Source organism: Coturnix japonica, chromosome 5, assembly GCF_001577835.2.
Source record: "Coturnix japonica isolate 7356 chromosome 5, Coturnix japonica 2.1, whole genome shotgun sequence".
NCBI lineage: Eukaryota > Metazoa > Chordata > Aves > Galliformes > Phasianidae > Coturnix > Coturnix japonica.
The window spans coordinates 809,216-834,392 of record NC_029520.1 but is presented as its reverse complement, the minus strand read 5'-3'; the positions used below and the strand labels follow the sequence as shown (position 1 = coordinate 834,392).

Genomic DNA, 25,177 nt, shown 5'->3' with positions numbered 1-25,177 from the left:
TATATTCCTTGGTTACGTGGGGTAGCCCCTCTCCCACAGAGCTGGGAAGTCTGCTGGGGGCCCGTTCTGTCAGAACGATTTTCCCTCTACTGACATGAAATGGCATTAAGTGCCTTATTACCGCCTTTAACCGCAGTATATTTGGCAAAAAATGAAGCATCACGCGGATATAGCAAAAATTTGTCGTAAGCATTTATTTTACATCAGCTTGTAGGGGGAATTTGGGTTGGTTTGTTTTGACAAAGGGGAAGAAATGTTTGTCTGCCTGTTTCTGGCAGAGAACAAAAAAATATACATAAAATCATATGTAAATTCATAAGAGTTATGTGTTTGTAGCCTTGTGTGGAAAAGGGCAGCGGGGACGGAATGCATCCAAAGGGATGAGGGCACTTCTTGAAGAGATCTCTCACTGAAGATCTTTGGCAGTACCAGTAATTATGCTGAGAAAACAAGCTAAAACTGCCCCCAAAAACAGCTTGGGGATCGATTCTACAGCCTCCTCCATGGTCATTAAGAGACCGAACTACCTGAAACCTCATGGTTTGAGTCTTAAAATAATATCTGAAGTGTTTAGTAGAGATCTATGTACCTGAATTCATCTATTCCATAGAAAATGAAAGACTTGGTTTTTGTTTTTAATTTTTATTTTTTTAAACACTACACTCTCCACTGGAAATCTATTTTTATTTTTTTTTTCCATTTTCCATGGCTGTGGGTTTGGTTTTTGGCTTTTTTTTTGTTTTTTTTTGTTTTGTTTTTGACATGAACTCTCTGTCTCTAAATATCTGGGGAGATTCTTCTCATTATTTCCCTCCTATGTGAGCTTGGCAAGAGAAAAAAACCTTATCACCATTTAGGAAACGACAAAACAGGTTTACTCGGTACATTCTGCAGTACGGCTGTGAATATGGCACAGGACACTGGAAGGTCAAAGGGTTTATGCTCCACCACGACTGATCTCACCTCTTCTCGCAATATCAGATTTGCTGGCTCTGTGAAAGCACAGCTGAAATACCACAAGATAGTTTCAGCCTACGGAGAGGTGGGAGAAAAAAAATGATATTTACAGTTCCGAGGAGATGTTGACTTCCCCTTCCCCTAGCAGTACAGTTTTGTTTTCCTGCAAGATTTCAACTGTTGTAACCAGAACTTTGTGCGCTAGATCGCTTGATCCAAACATCAGGCATGTCTGGTTGGCTGTTTGGTAGCACAACGGGCCCTTCGCTCCCTAATCCAAATCGATTTTTCCATGAAGAGCTGTTTTGCTGCGATGCTGCTGGAGAGATATCAAAGACAGTCTCCCTCAGGTCCAGACGCAGAGTATCTCTCTTCCCATTCAAGTAGCCTCTCTCTGTTTGACTGTACGAATCAGAGAGCTCTAAGACATCAGGACAAGAACTGGCTGATTCAGCGAGCTTTAGGCCTTGCTCAAAATCACTGATCGATGTCTCACTGGAGATGTTGAGCATGTCAAAAGAGCTGCCAAGAGAACAAAGGCATCTGTGAATTTTGTAGATGTCAGCAGCAGGAGGATGGCTGTTGTCTGAGGTATAATCCGACTGCTGCTGGGCAGTGTCAGTGGAGCACTGTGATTTATCGAGCTGCCCTTCTTCATTCACACCAGCTGGCTGAATATAGTCCAGCCCAGAACTATCCCAAGCTTTTGGCCTGTATTTTTGACACTGACAATCTCTGAATAATCTCTCCCTATGAATTTCTGCTCCTGAGCTGCTGTGCTTGTAAGGAGAGGAAGTTTGCAAGGCAGGACACCGGCACAGGACAGCCTGGTCATCTCCAAGGTTCTCTTGCAGATTCTGTCTCTCTCTTTCGAGGGGAGGATGGGTTCCTATTCTTGGGCACCTGTTATCTTCGGCTTGCATGTCTTCAGAGAGCACTGATGGCCTGTTGGACAGCTTGCTTGTGGATGTGCTGTTGTCAAAACTGTCGCTGAGTTTTCTGGACAAAGGCTGGAGCTCGTATTGTTCATTTGCAGTGTTGGACTCCTGGACCTTCCGCAATCGGTTTTGCTTCTCGTTTCCCCCACAGGCATAGGTTCCATTTGGCTCAGAGTCATTGGAATAATCTTTCATGGTGTGGGCACAAGGCCAAAGGATCTGCCCGCAGTTCTTCTCCGGGCCAAAGAAGCAACACAGTGACTGGAAGAAGAAGCTGGCAAACCCACAGCTGATACACTTGATCATCATTATAAATATCCCCAACTTTCTGTAGGCCAGGACTGTAGCGGGCAACATAATGACTCCCGCAGAGAACAAGGCAGATGCTGCCATTGCGGTGGCACAGCTCATCTGCTTCAGGGAAAAGGCCACTCGGCTCAGGCGGTCCGAATGGGGGCACAGGTGGTAGGAGATGCAGTAGTTGACAGTAAAGTCAACGGAAAGACCTACTGCAGCTGAAATGAAGAGAGACTCCACCGCATTGAGCTGCCACTCCAAGAGGACCAAAAGGCCAACAGTTACCAGGACGGTGCCTGCGATGGCGGTCACAGAGAAAACGCTAAGGAGAACATTCCAGGTAGTGAGCAGCAGCACCACAAAAGAAATGGCAATAGAGAGCCCCATGACCACCATTGTTTCTGTGCTGAGACTGTGCTGGAGGTTGTACAGCTCTAGTTTACTGGTAAACCACCCGTTTTGAAGTCCCACAGGGGCAGTTTTCATTTCTTCTGTTACCCAGAGGTTGATTTCTTCATAGAAGTGTTTGGCTTTGCTGTAATTGAAGCTATAATGATAAACAGTTTGAAACTGCAGTACTAAGGCAGCAAGATTTCCCTCTCCATCAAATCTGAGGCCCAGATCGTATGTTTCTGCCCCTTCCCTGCCTTGTTCCAGGAGCATCATTTTGATGCAGTGCAGGAAGACTTCGCTTCCATAAGGGAAAGAGAACTGGTTACAGCACAGGCTGAAGCTGTTGTCTCTCTGGGAGCACTGGCGACTATCCATCCACCTGACAAACTCCTCCATGAAACACACAGTAGATTTCTGCTCTGGATCATGGTAATAGAAAGTTTGGTTCTTCACCTTTTGACAGAATTCAAAGAGCCATTTCTGGGCATCAGGACTTTGGATTGTGAAGGTGGCATCTGCCACCAGGGTGCCATTACTTTTTGGATCGAAATGGTCCCCGTTGTCCACAGGCAGGATACCCCAGATGATAGTGACAGGCATACGCTGCCCTTCTCCGTGCTCTATCCTCTCAAACATGAACTGGTGGCAGTACTCAGAGTCGTACCTCTCAAAGGGGTGGCTTAGTCTGAACACCTGAACAGACGATGACTCGAGAGTCGGGAGTTTGAGCTTTGGGTTGGAACAGGAAATGTAGGCACCTCCGATCGCTAGGGCGGCAAACCAGCAGATCCAGATGTACCGAAACTTGATGACCCCACAAGGCAGAAGCTTTTCAAATAACAACTTGGAGGTTTCACACAACGTCTTCTGGAGACCCCTGAGAACATAGTGGAGGGAGAGAGCGACTCTCTTGTGGCCGGAGTTTTTCCAGTAGTCTTCCGGCTTGTAAACACAGCTTGTTGCAATGTAGCGCTCGTACAGCACAGCCGAAGAAGGAAGCCAAGTCATCATGAATACGAGATTCACCAGGACGGAGGTGCCCATGTAAACAGCAAAGCAGCGGATGGCTATTATATTGCTGATGTAGCTGGCATAGAAGGCAGCACCCGTTGTGAAGCAGGACGCCAGCATGAGATACGCAAAATGGTGCATGGTTTGACTCACCCGCTGTGAAAGCCCAGCAGAAGGGTTCTGGCTCTTGCTCAGGTTCCAGAGGTCAAAGAAGACAAAGGCGTGGTTGGCACAGATGCTGCTGAGAATGATAACAGCTGTCAGGTTTACAAAAGGGAAGTAGGTGAATCTGAAGGCCACCTTGTACAAGAAGTAGGAGATCATCAAAGAGCTGACGACAGTGAGCAGGACCATCAAGGTAATAAAGACCGAGCGTAAATAAAAAGAAACGCTTAGAAAAATAGCTAATATTGCCAGAACTGGATACTTAGTATCCAGTAAAAGATAGTGCTGGAATAGTTTCTGTTTAAGGCCCAAGTCCATTCCAGTGATAGATGTATAGTTATCAAATAGATCCCAGGATTCCAGATTGTCTAAGTAGATCCCCATCATAGACGCACCTTTCCTCGTAGGCAAAAAGAGCAGGCTGTACTTGAGGGATGGCACTTGGTACTCTATTGTCTGGGGACTAAGAAAGTCTCTGTCGACCAAGAAGTGAAGAAGCTGGTAAATAGCATTGAAGCGGGTACATTTTTCTGGGACTTTGGCACATTGAGAGTGTTTCTGTCTGGTGGATTCGGGACCAATGCAAGATGGAGTGAGGATACCTTTGTGGTAGTCTGGAGCGCAGGCACGAAGGAGGGCCAGGGTGTGGGAAATGTCTCCTTGAGTTATTTCCAGACAAGAAGACCTGTTGTACAGGACAGCAATGTAGTTCCCCAGGGACCAACTTGGGCAGCATTCGTTGGCTTCGGTACGTTGGCAGAGGTCTCTAAAATGTACGTGTGACCGTATCTGAAAAACAGCCAAGGGAACATCATGGGAGGTCCACTGTGCACGCTTCGTCTTGCTCCTCACAGTAACCCTGCCCTCCAGCTGTACAAACCATACACTTTCTACTGATTTTATTTTCTATTTACTTCTATTTTTATTTTACTCGTATTATTATTACTAGATTTGTGAGTAGAATCACTGGTAGCCAAGGACACTATGTGCAGTCCTCCAGGGCACACAGTCTTGATGTCTTACCTGTTGTGCCTTGGGACTTCTTGCTCTGTGTGCTTCTCCATTGCAGGCATTACTGTGCTGGCAGCTGCAGGCACACCACTGCAGCTCAGGTGTGGTTGACAACATGACAAGCACTGCTGAGTGTGCAGCATGCAGTGATGTGGATGGGTCTGGGAGCCTGTGCCCTCTGTGTACTGTGGCATGGTTTTAAAGCTAGTTTGGCTACAGCTCCCATAGCTGCATACCTGGCATGGTGTAGTGTGAACACACAGCCTCCTGCCAGCAGGATGTCAGGCACTTGCAGTGGAGGTTTTCTGGAGTCTTATCACCTAGAGTTGTTCAAGATCCTATGGCAAACACAACTAATCCCATTAAACGTCCCTCTTAAAAAACTCACTGTGGCAGTCTCCAGGACCATAGCTCCATTTTGGTAATTGGGTTCTGCTGCTCAACATTCTCAACAGCTTCTGATGGATGGCTTTGGCCTCTGCACAAGGTTTTTGGCCTAGTGACTGCGTATTCTTGTTAAATGGCAGCTGGACTTCAGAGATCGGTGAAATCATTCTTATGTTGCTAGCTAGGTAAAATGCTCTGGAGTTCTCTAGGCTGAAAACTGCTCTGTAGCTTATGTTGTTTTTTTCTGCTAGATATTCAAGATAATGACAGTCAAAAAAGAGAGTACATGTATGTATGTATGTTCTTTGTGACATTACTAACCTTGTCTTGTTCAATTTGACACATGGACTGAATAGCTTGCAAGTTCCATAAGCTCCCAGCAGTTGTAGACATAAATACCAGCTGGGAATAGCCTTTCTCTGAAAGAAAAGAAAATTAAAAAGAACAGAAAAAAACCCCAACAACAGAGTCTGAGGTAACGAAGATGAGTTAACCAGGCTGGTTGGAGTAAACCCTCTGGGCATTGAAATAAATAAATTCATCTTGCAGTCTGTAAGACTGTTTTTCACTGTCATATGTATTTCAAGAAGAAAAGAAGAAAGGGGACTGGTGTTGTGTGCACTGTTTCCTCTGAGCACTTCTAGAATGTTTTCCAGTGTCCTAAAACACTCTGACAGTTCTGTCCACTGTTGAATTCTGGGTGCACAGTGCACACTACTCCATCACCACACCACTCACCTGGGGGACCGCAGAAGAAACCATCTACTCCATAGATTTGTTCCACCATTCTCCGTGTCCTCGCTTCTTGTCCTCCCTGAACAGCCTTCTGTCCTCTGCTAATGCCGATGTCATCGTAGCTAGAAAGAGATGATATCATTTGTGTAAGTAGAGAGATCAGCTGGCAATGAGTGATGTTGACTAGAGAGTCTCCGGTAAACAGTGAAGTGAACACCTGGAGAGTTTAGAGCCTGAATCGTGGTTTCCAGAGGGGGAGGTCCAGGCCCATCTCAAGGCTTTTAAGACTTTAAATCCTCCAGTGCTTGGTTGCTTTTTAGCACAGGACATAGACTGCAATTTGTATAGGTATCTTGGAACAGTGAATCGGTACCTTTATACCCAACATTTTCCCCAAAGCCCACACACCAAATGCAAATACCTTTTCTTCTCAGCATATGGAGAAAGTGAAAAGGTCTTCTTGTAGCCTGTATGGCTCTCTACATTTCTCCACACAATGAGCTTTCTGCCAATGTCGGTATCTCGTGGCTCAAAACCCTGCAGCCAAGCAGAAGGGTTTTCTCATTAGCTTGCATTTTAGCATAGCTTAGCATTCCTTAATGCTTCTCCTAGACACAGAAACTATATGAGCTAACTTGGAGAGATATACGCAATGATTTTTCCCTGGTAATACTGCATCCAAGAGGTGAGAGGGAAAAGAAGTATATTTCTCCTTTCTTTTTTGGGCAAGGATGGCTATAGTGTGAGTCCTCAGCACTGCAGAGACAGGCTGGCGGTTGTTGTTGGCACAGGGTGTGCTCCCTAACCCAGCTCAAGAGTGAAGCTCAGCTCTTCCACAGCTGCCAAGTGCGACCCAAAGTTTGCTGTGCCCCAGTCCTGAGAGATGCACTCTGTGTAAGGAGGGAGGTCTGGAGATGCATCTTTGTAGGCTGGAGCAAACAGTCCTCAGGAGGGAGCTGGAGTGTTTAGAAGCTGCTGAGGACATCCTACAGAGCAGCATGCTGGGCCTCAGGAAGGGGACTTAACACTGAGTACTAACAGAATTGCTTCACCAGTAAGAGCTATTAAGCAGTGCAGCAGTGAAATAGCAAGGAAGGCAAGTCTTCTGCTAATGAGTGATGTCACTATTTCTGTTTTTGTGACCGTGGTATCAAAGAAACAGCAAGCACTGAGCATTACTCTGAAACATTATGTCCATGCAGAAGGAATCTTGCTTTGGTTGCACGCTGTGAAGATGAGAGGGGAAAAGATCACAGCAGATCACTGCTAAATATTGCCATTTATTTCTAGTGGCCTTAGTGTCCTCCTGTCCTGCCTTGCTGCCTCTATCTGCAGAGAAGGAAGGAAGCATAAGCTTGTTTTGTATGGCAAAAAGAACACATTATTAGTCACCCTGTCGATTTTCCTTCTGTTCACGCTGACACGTTGCCTGTAGGGGCTTACCATCAGGGGTTCTGAGAAATCCGGCAGATTTCCAACAAGCAGCCCAGCTAAAGTGCAAACCACAACCGTCACTGAACACAGCACCAGCACAGCAACGGGCCACTCTGCGATCATCTGAGAGTAACTAGAATCAACAGGAGGAGAAAAAATGCAGCTGTTAGAGCCCTTCTGTTATTAGCTTGAAAGCTGCCGTTGAGCCAACATAATGCTAATAAAAGGAAGGAAAAGAATTAGGGAATTTGGGTTTGAGCATTTGTTTATTGAAAAGCTTAGAGGCTCTAGTGCAGATATTAATGAATGTATTAGACCTCCAACCAGATGTTTGAAGGCAACTCTAATTAACTCAGGTAGCCATACTTTGCCTCTCTACATTTTCCTACTTTTTCAGTCAGAAATAATAAAACCAAGACTATCCCATCCTGAGGCAAAAGGAAGCTTTAAATACTTAAAAGGCTGCATTTAGAAGGAGCTTCTTTCTCCCTTGCTTTCTTTTTAACAATTGTACAATTGAAGCCGGTAGCTGTGTTGTTATTTGGCCTGCAGATTTTCTGCCTGTGGACCCTGAGATGTTCAGCTATTCTGAAAGATCTCCTGAAGATAACTATCTCAAGCAAGTCATTATCATTGTTCTAAATTCACTCACTGTATGGAGGCCTGCCTTACTGCTGGGAAATACCTGCAAAGTTAAAGAAGGATGAAAACCACTGATCTGATGTTCAGCCACTGGCAGCAGCAGTCATGGAGCGGGCAGGTTGTTTTTCAGTTTAAGCCTCGTGAATCACTGTGCATAGTCTTGCAACAAAGATCTCTTCTAACGTAGCTTGTGAGAAAATCAGGACTGCTGCTATTGCTCCTGCTGCCCTTCTGATTCCCCATCTGGTGGGCCAAGCTGGATTAATCCAATCAGTGCAATCATAAATATAAAGCTGTCGTATGGACTAGAGCCAGGCACCTGCTTTGAGGATGGCTATCAAGGCAGCGTTGCTATTCAGTAGTGCAGGCTGCACTAGTGCAAATAGAGGTTTTTCCAGGTGGATGAGAAGCATGGAGCAGGGAGCAGCAGCCTTGCCTCTGAAACTGGGCCTGCTGGGGAGGTCACTAATACTGATGCCCTGCATTTCCTAATAGCAGAGTAGGAAAGCCATGATAACAGGGTAGAAGAACAGCAAGGGTTTGATATGGAGCATACCTTTTGGGCATCCTGAAAGCTTTGTCGTGTCTGCAGACAGAAAAGAAAAAAGACATACATTTATTATTTTCCTGCTAAACACCATCCTGGGCTCCTAATGGGCAAGTTAACCCTTTCAGAAGCTGAGCCATTGCTGTGGGAGTTGGTTGGCACTACATGGATTTGTCTAATGAATAACAGGGTCTTTCCGTCTCATTGGCATTTTAAACAAACCTGATGGGAAAACTCTTAGTAACTCCTCTGTGTTGCCCCTCCAGAAAACACAAAGAATGTAAAGGACATAAACAACATAATCCCATAGGAATCACACTGTAACACTTCTCCACTAAAATCTATCTGTTTCAAGAGCTTTCCTGCTGAATTTTTAAATTACCTCTTGGCAACAGCATAACTCTATGAAATGTTATGATTGGGGCTTACAATGCCTATAGTGTTTATTTCCTGTTCAACTCAGCAAGGATTTTCCAGCAAGTCAATCTCATTTCTTTCCCAAGCCATTTCAAAGATGACATTTGTCCAGTCTAGAGGAACCTGTTACAGAGAAAGCAGCTGATGATTCTGTTAATTCAATACTGATACAAATGCAAACACAGACAAATTAAATCCTCTGTTAGTGGTTAGAAATTGAGATGATAAAGGACTAATGTGCCTAACCCTGCATTGCTGTAAAAAAGCAAGGATTCCTATACCACTGGACTTTGCTTGCTGCTTACTGCTTGTTGCAAAGCAGCCTGGAAGACCAAGTTGTATTCCCCAACTTTGTATTTCTCCCTGTATTTCCCTCCCCTCCATCACAGGCAGCAGCTTCACCGGGAGTAGAAGAAATTAACCATGTTCTTATCACTCAGAAACTCTTCCAAGATAAAGGATTAGCCAGCTGACTATCTTGCATTGTAAATGGAGAATGGGGAGGATGGTGCAGAGCTGGATGATGCAGAGTGACCTTGACTCTATTCCACAGGTCACCTTGAGAAGGAAATCCTGATTCTCCCAGGTGCAGGAATGGCAGCTCTGTATATTCCTAATGGGTGGAGAGAGAAAATTCTATCCCTCTATATTTCGGGGGGCATCTGCTGCTTTGAACTGGCGAGCAAAATCACTCAGAGCCTTCTGTGATTCTGATCCTGTCCCAAAGCTCAGGAGATGCCTCCTGAAAGCTGCTGAGCTGCGCTCCCCATGCCTCTTACCTGACTGTTACAATGTGGTGCTGCACCGGCCGAGAGAGTCGCTGCCCAGGAGACCACCGTTTCCAGGGGGTTTCCAAAGCCTCATGATGAGAAGCTGGCACGGGATCGCTGCTGGAAAGGTGGGAACACAACGTGGACCTCTCACCGTGCCCAGGGAGCAGGGGCAGGCCGTAGCTGCCTTGGGGCTCCTGCTGGTTGCAGGAGTAATACAGGTGATGCTGTTGCAAGTCATGGGAGCTCGACGGTACCTGACCATTGGACTGAGTGGAGATTGGCCCCAGTGTGTGGCTGGAGGAGGGCAGGTGGTCTCCCCCCAGCCTGGGAGATGCAGGAATGGGGCAGTGATGGACTGGGCAGATTCTTTCCCAGGAAGTGCCACTGTAGCTGGGCTCAGTGTTGGCAATCTCTGGCATGGCGAGACAGGTCTGGCAAGGTCCTGCATTTCTTTTTGCTCTGTGAGGAAATAAAGGGGTGGTCAAACTTTTCTGGTTTAGAACAGTTTTCAGCTCCTGTAATGGCTATGGTTTTAGAAACCAGGTATGGCTGCAGTGTATAGGCAGAGTTAATTAAATGTTCATGGCATTTAATTAGATGGGCCTCCTTACTCCTTGTTATTTCTTCCAAGACATTTCAGTGCAAAAAGGACAAAACACACTGGTGATAAAGGCAGGGTCCTAATGCAGGAGCACAGAGTAATTACAGAGATCTGAGTCAGTCTGAAGAAAACCCTTCACACACCATAGGATGAGGTCACACTGACCCACAAATGCCTTTGAAATTACCATCTCAGTGTCAGGGAGCTTCAGAAGCACTGTGCAATTTGGAGTTCAGGAAGCAAGAATGATATCGAAACACCTACAGCCTGTGGTGGTTGATCATTGAACGTGCCATAGTGTCTACAGCTGAGTTATATGCTTGCTGTAGTGTCTGGCATTGAGCTTTAAGTATGATGGATGATTTGGGCCAGCTAGAATCACAAAGTGTCTTGAGTTGTCGGTGAATTATGAGTACTGGATTGAGACAAGCATGAGATGGGCTTTAGCCTGAGGCACCTGATGAGATGTGGAGAAAAACTGAAGACTAAATATGACTGAGAAGGGGATATTTGCAAAACTTTGCAGAGTTCAGCTCATTTCTCTTTCAGACAGACATGGAAAAAGACGGAATTTCAGCAATTACAAGTCTCTGGAATTGCACCAGCAGTTAAATAGCAGTATCGATGACAAAAGAGATTTGAAGATTTCTGTTAGCTTAGTACTGCTTGAAAATTGCTATTTTTTCCAGAGAGAAGAAGATCATATTGGCCTTGGCAGCTCATGCTGTGTGCTTTCCAACATCAATTGTGCTTATCAACACTGGGAAACCATATTTCATGATATACAGAATGGGCTCGTTTCACTAAAATCACATTGGGTTATAGCTCTGAAGGCAGCTTACAAAGAAGGCTACAAATTGTTGGCGATGTTTACAAATGTGCTGCACAATCAGATGTCAGCGATGCGTTCATGAGATGGAATCTGGGGCTCAGTGCAGCCTCATCAAAGTCACCTGCACTGGGGGGATCTACATTTAAGCTACGCAGAGCAGGTGCAACAAAGGCAGAGAGGGGAAAGCCTGTGGTCTGTGGTAGGCAACGAATGAAATGGCATATTTAATTAATTATTGCTCATTTACAGTAATTGCAGAACCAAGTAGCCAGGGACATAGTAACCACCACATCCTCCCTGTCTGTGGGAATGAGGTTTATTTGTCAGTATCTCACTTCCACTCTTGAGATTAAAGTGTAACTCCTCTCCCATCTCCCAGGTTTCCAGTGGTTGGAGTGCAAGTTAATTTCATTTGGAGGCTCATAGTTTTGCATTAGCAGAGCTGAGGCACTGAATCATCACAAAGCTGGGACTGTGGTAGCGTTATACTTTTGCAATGTCTGGACCTCTTCTCACTCCCCTTTTGATGTCTCTTATTTTCCCTCTACCTTCAGCGTATCATTTTCCCTAATTTAGATACACCTTAAATAAGTTATTTTCCTAAAATGCAGAATAATTCACAGAGTCTACTGCACCGACCATTTATGCTTCTGGCATTTCCACGCCTGTAAAATTGGACTGCACTGCCATGTTTGCCTGCCTCATCTGTAACACCGGACAGGAGGAAAAGGCTTTCAATGCTAAGAGTTAACAGGCAAGCCCACTCCCCTTGATTATCATCTTGGCTGTGAAATACTGTCATGTTCTATTCTTTCCCCTCATGTGGTCTCAGCTCCTTCCCCTGGCTGCTCAGCAGCTTCATGTTTTAGAATAACTTTACCTAATTCAAACCATTCACTCGTGACTCTTCTTCGTTATCTCCTGAACAATTACAGCCCTGTCAGTCACACTCCAGATCCAAGTTGCCTTCTGCTCATCTCCAGCTCTGTGACAATGTGACCTTGGTTATCCAAAATCTCCAGGGAAACCCAGAGCTCGCACATAATGATGGGTTTGGATAATTACTGGTGGCAGGTCTGAAGGTTTTGAGTCTTCAGTTGCTACTCCCTCAATTAACCAGGGTGCTGGCAGGCTTCACATTTGATCTGCTGAGATCTGCACCAGAGATGTAGGCTGCTCCATGTTTGCTTTCCTTTCGAATGTTCATTCCCATTCAGGGCTGTGTCAAATGTTTGACATCTTTGGGATAGTGTGGGCAGAAGTGGTCTCTTGCCACAGGAAAACAGTCAAGATAACACCGCTGTTATTTCTTATGTTTGCTTGTGCTTTTAAGGTGACGAGTGCACGTACCTGGAGATTATAGGAGGGCTTATTGCATTTCACTCTCACCTATTATGCAGGTTCACTGCCCAGCTGGCAGGGAGGGATGGGCACCTGTCAAGCAATTCATCTCCTCCTTTGGCAGGGTCACATTCTCATACACTGGAACATTTCTGTGTAGTTACTCCTTGTTTTACTATTTCAATCACATTTCCTTAAGGAGCCTTACAATCTTTTTTTTTTAACGAGACTCCTGAGTATGCTAAATCTTCATGAAAAATTAATGAGACTGAAAAGCTCTCCTTCCCACATAGTCTGCCAAGAAAAGTTTTGTTTTATTATTCTTCCCATTGACTCGCCTGAGCAGCCTTACCCTCACCGCAGGCAGCCAGCAGTGCTGTGGGTACAGGTGTTTGTGATGGGCTGCAAGCAGACACTAAGGGCTCAGCCATCCCCTTTTGTGGCTACATGAACAGCCTTGCATAAAGAAGCATTTATTTACGTGCTTGCTCAGGAGGCAGAGAACTATCTGTTCAAACGAGCAAGGATTAGACAGGCAAGCAAAGCTCAGACCCCACCCAGTGCCTGAGATTTAAGGCTGAGACATGCAGAGCTAAGGGGATGCAACCCCCCCCAGACAGGTGGGGATGGCCTGCCGTGAAGACCCCATGTCAGTGCAACTCTTTGGGTTTTCAGAATGAATTTGTGTGTTGTTGACCTCAGGATGTGCCTTGATCCAGAGAATCTGAAGAGCTCAGATGTGTTGCGTTCAGTCTAACAAATGGCAGCGTGGTCAAAAACATGGGGGTGGCTCAGTGCCCAGGATCGTGGGCTTGTTGGCATTTCTAGAAAACTGCAATGATGGTGGCTTCCAGCCTGGATTGAGGCACCAGCTAAGGGAACATATGGCACAGGGGGCAGAAGGAGAGGGAAAAAAAACCCTTTGAATTGAAACCAGTTCTTGTCCAAAGCCAGGTGAAAAGAGGACTCTATCCAAAACAGGCCGAGCACCTCTAACAATACCTCACCACTTGCAGGTGCGGTTGCTCACCTTATTCAACGATAAAAACCCCCCAGGGAGGCCAAGTTCGACAGCAGCACAGTGGGGCACGAACCACGAGAGTGCCAGCCGGGCAGCACCGCTCTTTTAAACGCCGAAACGAGGGGCTTAGAACGAAAGGCACATGCCCCTCGATGGCGCTGGACGGCAGTGCCAAGCCTCGGGATAACCGAGCCTCGCCCAGTCACCCCCCCCAAGCAGTTTAGCGCTCACCACCGTCCCCGCTCTCCGTGCTCCTACCTGGGCGAGGCGGAGCCGCGGCCACGACGCGTCCCCTCGGGCCGCTGCTCCCGGCGCGGCGAGGCCGGCCCGGCCTCCATGGCCGGCGGCGGAGGCGGCGGGGCGCTGTCCGCAGCTCGCGGTGCTGAACGCTCCCGGCGAGGCGGCGGCGGCAGCTCCGCGCGGCGCTTGCGCGACCGCGGAGGCGGGCCCGGAGCGACCGGCCAATGACCACGGGGCGCTGCCGGTGGAGGCTGAGGGCGGGGGGTGGTTCGAGTGGATGCTAGGTGGTGTGCGTTAGACCCCCGTAGTCGGGGGGAGGCTGTCAGGAAGGTACAGGTGAGAACTCTGGGCAACCCGAGAATGTGGGGTTCTCTCTGAGATGAAGCAAAGAACCTCACCCAGCCCCAAACTCACTGTGCACCCTCAATGAAAGACATGCGGTAGAGCAGGCTATATGTTCAAACAGTGCATTCTTAGAGTTGCTCGTCCCTTGTTCCATGAACAGTTGTGCTGATTTGGCCCAGGGTAGGAAAGCTCCCAATGACACTCTTAGACTTCATATCACATGCACAGGGCAGCATGTTGAAGTGCAGAAGTTCATGATACAGATTTTAGCAGAATTAGGTTTGTTTAAATAGATGGTAGCTTTGAAACAACTGAATTGAACTCTAGAAGAACACCAGGAGGTCAGATCTGCTAACACTGGTAATCAGTACTATAGCCCCATGTGAACGTCTGATTTTACTTGTGCTGGGAACAGCCTGAGCCTTTCTCTTGGCTGTGTAGATGGCCAGGGGAGTGGCAGAGACATTCTCCCTTCTCTTAACCCTACATGTGGCCATGGGCATGGCTGTGACCTTCTCCTTTCTCATGGCTCTGTCTATGACCCTTACGGGGGCAGTGACCTTCTTTCTTATGAGGGTGGCATCCTTCTTGCTTCACATGATACAAAAAAGCCAAAGAAAAAAGGGAGTATTAAACCAGAGAGGATCCTGTAATTCCCACTAATCCTCTAGCTGTTTTGAAATAAGCCCTTCCTGCCTTAATGATTTAAATGCCCAAGTCAGTTTAAAGAACAAAAAGCTTTCTCTAATGCTACTATACTCTGTCCAACTGTAGGCTATCACCTCTTCAAACCCAGCAGGAGGGACTTCCAATAGCCCGGCTTCAAGTGTCCTAGTGAGTTGAAACTCACTGGGGTGCTGCCCGCAGTGAGGGGAGCAGGCTGCTTTGCTGAGCCTTAGCCACAGAAATGTCTGGTAGATCAGATATGTCGAGCAGCCAGAGAGTAGCTTGTATTATGTTGCTCAGCAGGAAAGACTAAAACCTGGTATCTGCTGAAAGGATTGGCTGGGATTAATGGGATGGCAAGGATATGGTTGCTGTTTCCTTTTCTTTCTTTCTGACGCTAAATAATAATACTTACAGCAGCAATGATAATAATAAAGCTATGGGAGCTGAAAGGACGATGGGAATAGGCTGAATTGCAAACATCCCACTGCTTCTGACAGACAGTCACACATACAGCTTCTAGTTTGGCTCAGTGCAATGTGTGAACTCCCTGTCTGTGAAGCGAGGCTGATAACACTTCCCCACTCCCACAGCTTGGCAGTATCCCTCTGTGGCCTGTGAAATATTCAGTGCCTGGATTTTTTTAAAATTGCCCTTAAACGAGGACTACAGAAGGGCTCGTGCTCCCATGTAGAGGCTAAGCACTGTGCAAGGTGTCAGTGGGGCTGCTCACCTCTTTCTCAGGGCTGTTTTCACCCAGACAGAGACAGAGCATTGCAATGATTTAGTCACATGTTGGAGCTGGATCTTCGCCGTGATAATTCACATCCAAGACCTACCAGCATCACCTGGGTCCAGCTGGTCCCCAGTGGTGAGAGGGGCACAGAGAGAAGTTGCTGAAAATGCTATAGAAACTAAGAGAAAAAATAGAAAAAAAAAATAGAAGAAAAAAAGAAGGAGATGTAGGTTCAGGACTATTTAAAAAAAGCAGACAGGCGTTAATGGAAATGTGTGTGGAAAAGGAGAAACTTGGTGAGCAGAGATCAAGGGAGAAGGAAAATATACAAGTGAATGGGATAAGGATGCACTGAGGGTGATGCAAGAGGTGGCTGAGGTAGGTTTACAGAGCTGCTATGCTGCAAAACCACTTTGTCATCCACGACAGCAATTTTCAGCTACTGACCCTGAGAAACCTAGGGGGTCCATCAAGTACTCCACGTTTCACGAAGAGCATCCAAGAGCAGGAAACCTTCTGTGTGGGGGTTTGAGCTCCATTTCTTTGGCTTGGTGCACCCTTTGAGCACCAGGGGAAGAAAAAAAAAGTGAGCTGGAAATATTACCTGCACCTCCAGTTAGGGTAAAACCTAAGGGCCTTTATTCCCTGGCTGCAGTGATCCACAACAAGCAGCACAAGTTTGCACACAGCTGAGGCATTTCATCATCCGGCACAGCCATGTTATGCAGCAATGCTTCAGAACAAGCCTGTGCCTTTCTGGCCAGACACCCACATTCTGCTGCTTCCTTGCTCTGCTCTATGTGTCTTGCCAGCACAGAGGAAGAAACAGCAAGTCCTGCAGTCCTATTGGCAGCTGATGCAAACAGCCTGCTGCAAATGCAGCTCTGTTCACACCACGCCATTTACATTCATGGAGGAGACTGGCTTTTCTTAGACCTTTACCTGATCAGCACAGTGGATACAGGCTGGTCCAGATCCATACCTTTGGATGGGGATGCATCCCTGCCTCTCAGTGCAGGCAGTGCTACTCTAGCTCTCCAAAAAACCACATTCAGACCTAACTGTTTGCAATGGTGACCCCACTGCAATGACAAGGATTGTGCTTTTTACAGCAAAATCACTCACATTGTGTGTTTTATGAACAGCTGAGCTCTTGGAGTCACCATGGTCACATCAAGGCTGGAGATGACAGCTCAGCCTACAGCTTCTCTGCAGCTGCACTCGCTGCTTCACTTGGCAGTAGGCTGCCAATTTGCAAGCAGTGTGCACTGTCTTGCAGATCTGCAGCCAGCTGCATTGGAACTCAGGTCTGCCCGTGCTCACTGTAGCAATAAAATAGCAAGGGTATTTTTGCAAGGGACTGCATGCCAGTCCCTTCCTATGCTGGAAGGTTTCTGTGAGTACACAGCAGTAGTCCTGAGCTTTTCTGCTTCATAAACCTCTTGTTGCCTCAGCCCATTAAATTGCTTCCTTAGCTGGAGCACAAGTCTCTGTGGGGGCTGGTGCTGTGTTAGCAGATTGAGCCCCATTCACCTTCACTGGACAGAGCTTATTTTACAGGTGAATTTATCTACCCCCTTAATGCAAGCAACTTCAGGAAGGTTTAATTTAGTATAGAAAGCTGCTTTAGTTACAGGCTGAATGCCATGACCTGATGTATCCAAAGAGCTGCTTACTTGTAGACTGACGCTTAGGCCAAAAACATAATCTCTGAGGCTGAAAGAGAAAGGTCTGGGTGCACGGTTTGTCTCCTGTATACTGATCTGATTTCCTGCACCAGTTGCACAGCACAAGCAATGCCACTCAAAAGGACACATATCTCTGCACACATTCACACTCAGTGGAGCCTGTCACATTCCCCTGTGTGACTCCATTTACATGTGTCAGGTGAAGTTGTCTGCACTGATAGGAAGCATCCTCTGCAACCAATGCATCAGCACACAGCATGGGATTTCAAGGGGACTAAGGAATCAGGCTCACAGGACCTGCTATTATTTCTGCCCATCACAGGCATACAGCAGTAAGGGGCAGAACACCCACAGAGAACTATTTCACCATTGTCTTGGCAGGGAAAATCTCCCTGTAGAAATATTGTACCATTTTCTGCAGTGCCTTGTGCTGGGACCACAGCCATGTTTGCTCTGAAGCAGCCCATATGTTCGCACTGTTTCCCAGTGTGACTGAGAGCGAGCCAGTTCCCTCAGAGCATCTTGAGATATGCAAGACTTCATTTTTTGCAGGTAAATATGGTCCTCATGAAAGTATGGGACAAGTTCTCAGCTTGAGGAAGGTCAGAGAAGATGCCAGGGTATATATCAACTGCTATCTTGTCTAACTGTGTCTGCTGTGTCTTCTTTAGCTTCAGAAAGGTTTGAAAATCACAACTGACTTTTAGCAGAACTGAGGATCTCGCAGACACCCTTCACAGAATGGCCCTAACAGGACGTGGCTGAATTTGTGTACAAAATCCAACACTTCAAAACCAGCCATCCCCTTCCCAGGCTCCTGCAGTTCACATGTGAGACCCACATTTCAAGCCTGGTTCTGCAAAAGAGGCTGAGCCCAAATGTTTCACAGCATATTAGAGCCTAGCACCAAGATACCCATATCTCTGGAGTATTGCTGATTGCTTTCAGGTTTCTTTGTGCTTAAAAAAGCAGGAAAAGAAGGGGAAAAGATTTGGCATTAAGGATGCAGTGAATGGAGGAAGATCCTTCCTTTCAAAGCCCTAAGAATAAATGAAGACGTGTTGCCACTTATCTGAAAAGGGCTGTGTTGAAGAATTTTACAGAGCAGCAGCCATGGATCAAGATAAGGACTTCACAGAGCAGCAGCTACGGAGCAGGGTAAACAGCATGAGAACCAAGGACACCTCTAGGAAAAGAATGGCTTGTGGCTTTGAAGGGGGGGTTTAGGGTTGTTATTGCAGTAGCTTTCCTCCAATTAGTGTGTGTGATTTTTGAATGCCCTCGTTTGCCTGCTATAAAAGTATGGCTTTTCGGGCAATAAATGGACACAGCTATATTTAACCATAATGGTGTGTGGCTGTTTGTCATAGTGCACTGACCTTTTGCCTTCAGGTTCACCTGCAGGGCTGAGTCTCGGGGAAAGCCCTGGCATGGTGTTAGTCACCCTCTCTACATCCTATGCACATCCTAGAAATGGGAATTTTGCCTGGGTTCTGTCATTCAGGATTCATAGCACATACACTGCCTGCTGAGTGTGAGAGGATGCTGTGCACGATATGTGACCCACATTGTTAACACAGTCTTTGATTCTTTCAGCTCCAAGAGAAAAGCAGCAAGCTAGATACAGACCTGATAAAGACCATGAGGGAGAACATGAGGAGCCTACAGAGTTTTTGAAGTAACCCCAGGACAGCCAGGATACATAAACTCTCGAGGGAGAGGTGCTCCTCTATTGTTAGGAAGATGTAGGAGGAAGGAGGACATGGTTGACAATCACCCTGTACCATCCATCCTGACAGAGAAAGAAACAGGTCACACATTTTCTGCTACATCTGTTGAATCTCTGCACAACTTCCTTTTCTCATACCGTATTTGTTCACGGCCTATTGCAGGTAAATTGTTCCTTAAAATGGATTGATCACAGTTCAGTGAGCCTCAGACATTACATCTTCATTCCGGAAGTACAGGCTAATAGTAAAGAGGCACACTGAGAGGCACTGAGAGGGGAAAAGAATCTTATAAAATACTGTCCTGTGGTAACTGTGAAATGTGCCCTTGGAGGCTTACGCCTTCTGCTTTACCTTCAAAATATTTCCACAGAGCTGCCTCTAAATCCCACGGAATGCTGCTCCCCAGCATGCACATCTCTGGCATCTCCCTCCTGGCCTGGAGGTTCCTTCTGCTCGGAGCTCCCCTGCTTTGCTAGCGCAGGATGTAACGAGTGCTGCTGGTTCCTGTGGTTTTGTGGCTGACACGACACGTGTTATCTCTGCTCAGCAAACACAGCCAAGGTATCAGTTGCCAGGAGACTCTCAGCCTTTCTAATCTAATTGTTCAATAAGGAAAGTTTGTCTTGAGAGCTCCAGAGAGCATTTAACTGTCTGCCCTCCTGCTCCAGCCATGTAAGGAGAAGACCATGCTGCTCTTTTTATTGTGGCAAAGCTTATTTAAGGGCTTCCTGCTCTCCTCTTCTTCATCTGAGTTTGTTAATACAGTTCTAACAGGTTTATGGGCAAAGGAAAGTCTCAGCCTGTAGGACTCTGTCCATACCATGGAAGAGAAAATCAGATGAATCAGCAAATCAGATCAGTGGTTATCAGCTAGAAAGTTTTAATATGGGAATAGCTTTTAAATTTACAACCCTATTATGTCATTCTTTCTCTTGATTCATCTAAGCTTTGTTGCAATGACTGCAAAATATGAATATTCTAGTCTTGCCAAGGATGCGTTTAAATTCCACTGATGAGTGACTTCATGCTGTGAGTCTGTAGGAAAAGCCTTTTTCTCCCAGAGCTGATGTTTGTAGACCACAACATGCTCAACCCATTAGTGGTGGCATCTCCTTGGCTCTCCCAGGGCACTCGTATTATCCTACAGCTGCTGACCTACCAGTTACCCCAACACAGAGGGATCAAGCAATAAATCTAGCTTTTTTCTCATGCTTTTAAAGCTCTTATGCTGCGTTCACATGTAATCCTAACTTTGTACATCATCCCAACCATCCAACACCCCAGCTTGATGATGGTGTGTGTCATTCATCTCTGCCAGCGCTACCTCCCTTCCTCTCATTACTGGGTTTGAACTTTAATTTAGGATGACTCTTACTTTTTATGTAGGATTAACATTTGCAATTTCTCAGGTAGTTAGGGGTAAACTTCTGCCTGGCTCTGGGTCAGTGAGGGCTGTGCTGGCTCCTGCACAGCCTGCTGGGGCAAAGGGAAGCTAGCACAACTGGGATGGTTTCCCTAAAACCAGTTTGATGGCTCTGGCAGGTTTCTGGACTGCTGTGAAGGTGATCAAAGCTTCAGATAAGAATAGGACCAGATATAATGACAGACAGAAGACCTACTCTCTAACAAATCCTCAATCTTGTCAGTTTAATGCATTCTGTATTCAGGTACGAATTTGCCCATTTGATTTCACAATAACAACTGTAATGCTACTCAAACCACAAATACTAGCTTTATTGCTGGATCTCACAGGGTTCCAGCTATTCTGGCTTCTGCACAGTCCTCGATGCTGGGAGAAGACTCAAGCTAGCAGGATTGGCTGCAAACTGCTGATCCCTGCCTGTGCCTGTCTCATACCCACAGGATATATAGGACCCAGCAGGAACTGTTCTGTCCCTATGGCAACAGTGCCAGTGATTGGGAACTGCCCATTGACATTTTGGAGAGGAAATATTTGTGTTGTCTCCTTTTGGACCTGGGTAAATCCTTTGCCTCCATGTGTCTCTTGGCAGGATGTTCTGTGGATGTGAAAGAAAGCTTTTGTCACTTTGAATTTGGCTCCTGTTACCTTCACCTGATGGTCCAGGGGTCTTAGTGTACTTCAGCCCTTTCTCTTCACCCAAGGAGAGTACTGTTGAACTGGTTCTTTAATACTTGTCACCTTGTCTCCTCTTTTCATCTCCTCCCTTCTCAAATCATTTCTGCTCCTCACCTTCTTCTGCAAGTCCATCTCTCTGCTGAGCCCAAACTGAACCCATAGAGCATCAGCATGGTGTGATGTCAGTGGAAACCATGTTGAATCTTCGGTCCAGTTTAAACCCTGGAGCCTAGCTTGGTCTCTAGAGTTTGATTTTGAGTTCTGCTGGCAAAGCAAAGTGAGTTGGATTGTTAGGTTTTAATTCAGTTTGGTTGGGATGAGATACCTGGAAAACAGCCATGGAGTTTGCTACTTCTTTCCTCCTGCATTAGTCTGGATGTGAGTCATGTTGCTTCTGGTGTTGCCCCAAAGCAGCTCTGTGTCAAATAAGTTGGACCCTGTAAAGTTCACAAGGCACATGTGACCATATTATGAACCAGTTGGCTTCTGGCTTTCTCATTTGCACTTTGCACACTGCAAGTTATAGGCCATTGAATTTCCCATGTCCTCCTAGCTCTGGGCTGAAACAATGTGCTGAAAAGAAGAAACACCCTTGGCCCTGCTGATGACAGCCTGCACCCGGGGAGAGCTGGTTGCTGTCTGCAGTTCTCCCTGCTTTCCACAAGTCCTGCAGTTCCATAAGAGATGAAAAGAACCTGTTTGACTGGCTGCCCCAGCCACTTGTCACATCTTGGCATCCTCTTGTGTCCTACATCTGAAGGCTGGGGATGCAAATGGGGTCAGCAAACCTGCATTTGGTCCTGCTCTGCATGTCTGGAAGTGGGAAGAGACCAGACCCTTTTCTTATTTTGCTCACAATTACTTCAGGGACTTTACAGCAAAATTACAAGTTTTCCAGGAGTGGCAGAAATGTTGTGAGAGAAGAAATGATTCATGGTGGCATTAAACACTGGTAGGCTCAAAACTTACCCACGGGGTGTACAGCAGCAGCAGCCTGCAAGCTGGGATGGTGTGCAGGGAGGGGGAAAAGAGGGGAAGAAATTGTCTTTCAGTTGGAACAGAGCTGCTCTGCACATTCTGAGTGGTTCCTCTGTTATGACTGGTATCACTGTATGAAAGCAATTGCTTTTATATCCTTTAACCATCTTTGGTAGTTTTCAATTTCTCTAGATATTGATGCATTTCAAAATGAATGCCTCAGCAGTCCTTAGATCCCCATGAGTCTCTCCAACTAAAACCCATTTAAAATTGCTGGCTTATACCTCCTCCCAGTCTAGGGAATATGCTGATCTTTCATCTGGCTGGCTTGAGGAACAGCCTAACTCCTTTTTATCCTGCAGTTGCAGCTGGTCAAAGGGCCAGAACAAGGAGTGAGTGAGCAAGAGAAGCAAATGGGGAGATCGCTTATTGCAAGGAAATTTGCTCTGTGGTTGGTACAGAAGGTGCCTCCAGGCTGTCAGCAACCTCTTCTTTGATAATCTGTATGTTCCTGCATCCAACAGGACTGGAAAGGTATTGCTGATTCCTCTCAGGAGCCTTGGGCAGCATGATCTGAGGGTTCCCTGGTGCATGTGGCAGCACACTGCAGTGTTTCTGAAATTGAGAGATGAGGCTTATCTGCTGTCCCAATACATTATATACAAGCAGCATCCCAGAGAAGGCAGATTAAACTCCTTCTACAGTGGGCTTTTTGGCAGCTGGCTCCCAGCTTCTCCCAGCAGTTACCGAGTGCCATCTGTTGACTAAATAGTGGTCGTGCAAAAAATGGAAGGGAGCCAAGGTGAAGCTGGGCACAGGGCACTTGGGAGACGTGTCAGCATGGGAAAGCCCCTCACTTTCTCTTTATTCCTTCAACTTTCATGGTTTTCTGAAGGCAAACTTCTGTCCATCACAGGGACTTCTCTCTCAGAGGGTTCTGACAGTTAGCAAAAGCTGATACATCCCCTTTCCATAAAGTGGAAATCATAGAGGCAATCTGGAGTGTCCATGCTGGGTACTCCCTGTGGCTTTAGAGATGGAACAAACCAGTCCACATCAGCCAGCCTACAATAAAAACAGATCAGAAAGCAGGTCATCCTGCATATTAAAGGCCTTCTGGTGATTTTAGAAGAATAAAGGGATTACCTTGGGGGTGGTGGACAAATTTCTGCATGAGTAATTAGCCTGTTTCCTCCAAACATCCTTATTGTCACACATGGATTTAATATACATTCACTCTCTGAAGTACACCATCAAGTGCAGGGAAATAGCTGCCATTGACTGCCTGAGAGAGTATTTATGTACTTCAGCCACCAAGGTGGGTGTGCTCATGTGAACAGGTTTCAGAGTGTCCTGAGGTCCTGTAAGGCCACTGAAATGTCCTATATCCATCACAGCCCTCTCCACTGTAACTGAAGACTAGGGACTATCTCTGGCTCCTCTCCTTCCTGGTGCATTTTGGTGCTCCCCAGGGTCAGGGTGGTGGTTCTGGAGGATCACCCTTACCCTGTGGTATGTATGGATCCCATGGGAAGGCATCACTGATTCCAGGAATGACACATATATAAGAACAAAGCAGGGTTTTTGAAGCTGAGTATGGCTCTAGTGTAGTTGCAGCTCCTTCTGGCCTTAACACTGTGTATAAACAAACATATGTGCATGCATAAAACCCCATAAACCTCAGCATATTTATAGGATTTGTCTTCGTACATCCAGTGAGAGTCCCAAGAGCACCAACAGGTCCCCAAACCAGCCTGTTCTGCCCCACTGCTGAAGCTGCAGATTCCTTGTTCCTTTGACTGGTCCCTTTTGCCCCCAGGTTTCTGTGTCCACAGCTTCAACAGAATCCTTATCCTCTTATCTGTCTCAGATGATGATGCAGAAATACATGCCTGTCAATTTTGTCACTTAGACTGAGTGAGGGACAGCTGAGAAACGTCAGCTGTTTCTGCTGAGCACAGCAGAGGAGCTGACGCTGCCCTGGGGGAAACTGCTCAGGGATGTTTCTGCTCCCTGACAGCCCAGCACTATCTGCCAGAGATGACCCCCTTCCCTCTGGCCCATCAATAAAAGGGCCACTGCTCTGCTGTCACAACGACCCATACTCGGAAACCCAATGCAGCATCATCTTCCCAGCTCCATCTGTCTCATGTGGGCTCCAAGGGCAAGGAAAGGCTCTGCATGGCCCCACACCTGCACATAGCCATTACAAACCTTTTGCTGTAGCAATGCTCTTGTGTCTTTCTCTGAAGTTTCTACCCACAGGAATGTCTTCATTTCTTTCTTCAAGCCTGAATCCAGAGGCGCTGCCTGGGAAACGCTTTAAATTGCCTTTCATCGTTGCAGTAGCTACTAATTAATATGGGTCAGTCTTTCCCTCTGAGCACTTTTGCTAAGCCATGCTTCCTCATCCTTTACTCCTTTAGTAGTCCCGATATCCAGTATTTAAAGCTAAGAGGAGCCAGATTCAAAGTTATGCAGAGTCTTTTGAGGGCCTCCCTTGGAACTTGCTGGATTTGGGGTTGAGATTTCTGGATTTGTGAGTGGCTGACCTACTTAATTGCGTTAGAGGGGTTATGGGGGTTATGTACCAGCAGTGGGTCTGTTATTTCTTCATGCTACAATACAGAAACAGAACTGTTACTGAGTTTGTGGTGGGTGGTAATCCTTGAGCAACAGAATATTCCCCTATGTTCTTCCAAATCCCATTCACCTCTTTGTGGATCTTGTAAGTTAAAGTCTCAATTCAGCATAGAGGAAGGACACAGCACACGGCCAGGAGGTGTTCTGAGATTTCTTTTCCTTTTATTCCTCCATAAAGACTCTCTGTGACTCTTCTGGGGTCACAGAATCATAGAATCATAGGGTCATTTTGGCAGCTTTCAGGTGAGGACTTTCTGAGGGTCCCTCTCCCTTGACTACGTGCTTTATGCCAATCATGGTGCTGGTTGACCATGTCCACCCCATGTCTTCTCCCTCCCTGAATGAAAGACTCATTTTAAAAGTAGAGAAATAATTCCCAGAGAAGACTGAAAATAAAAGGGCAAATCTGGCACTTATTTTCCCATAAAGATTCATGCATGTACTTGCAGCGACAAGGTATTCAGGACTGCAGATATTACCCCAATTCCCTGCCAGGCATGCAACTGGCCATGCATAGCAAATAACACGACCCCATGAATGGCCACAAAGCG

General features: G+C 46.4%; 2 protein-coding genes and 1 long non-coding RNA gene across 5 annotated transcripts in view; 1 reads left to right on the top strand and 2 right to left on the bottom strand.

Annotated features, from left to right (window-relative positions):
• Positions 1–179: 179 nt before the first annotated feature.
• On the bottom strand, positions 180–13,914 carry DISP2 (dispatched RND transporter family member 2). 2 transcript variants are annotated; one of them, XM_032444889.1, is made up of 9 exons: positions 13,761–13,842; positions 9,962–10,166; positions 9,714–9,824; positions 8,527–8,556; positions 7,338–7,461; positions 6,316–6,431; positions 5,898–6,016; positions 5,481–5,578; positions 180–4,550 (listed from the first exon to the last, which is right to left on the bottom strand). In XM_032444889.1, exons 2-9 carry the CDS (start codon positions 10,153–10,155, stop codon positions 1,131–1,133), a joined length of 4,212 nt encoding a protein of 1,403 aa, XP_032300780.1. In that variant the 5' UTR covers positions 10,156–10,166; positions 13,761–13,842; the 3' UTR covers positions 180–1,130. The 2 variants fall into 2 exon arrangements, with proteins under 2 accessions (XP_032300780.1, XP_015718755.1); XM_015863269.2 differs by having other exon boundaries at positions 9,714–10,166; positions 13,761–13,914.
• A 6,700-nt stretch (positions 13,915–20,614) lies between these two features.
• LOC116653490 lies at positions 20,615–24,785 on the bottom strand. The gene is made up of 2 exons (XR_004307412.1): positions 24,198–24,785; positions 20,615–23,048 (listed from the first exon to the last, which is right to left on the bottom strand). It is a non-coding gene; the product is annotated as an uncharacterized LOC116653490 (long non-coding RNA).
• Positions 24,786–24,850: 65 nt separating this feature from the next.
• The window catches only part of CCDC9B (coiled-coil domain containing 9B), a 33,625-nt gene continuing 33,298 nt past the window's right edge, over positions 24,851–25,177 (top strand). The window contains exon 1 of one of the 2 annotated variants that reach the window (XM_015863270.1): positions 24,851–24,869. The gene's annotated coding sequence lies outside the window, so the exon portion shown is untranslated. Of the gene's footprint in view, positions 24,870–24,995; positions 25,083–25,177 lie in introns of those variants that run through there. The other variant, XM_015863271.2, reaches the window with a different exon arrangement.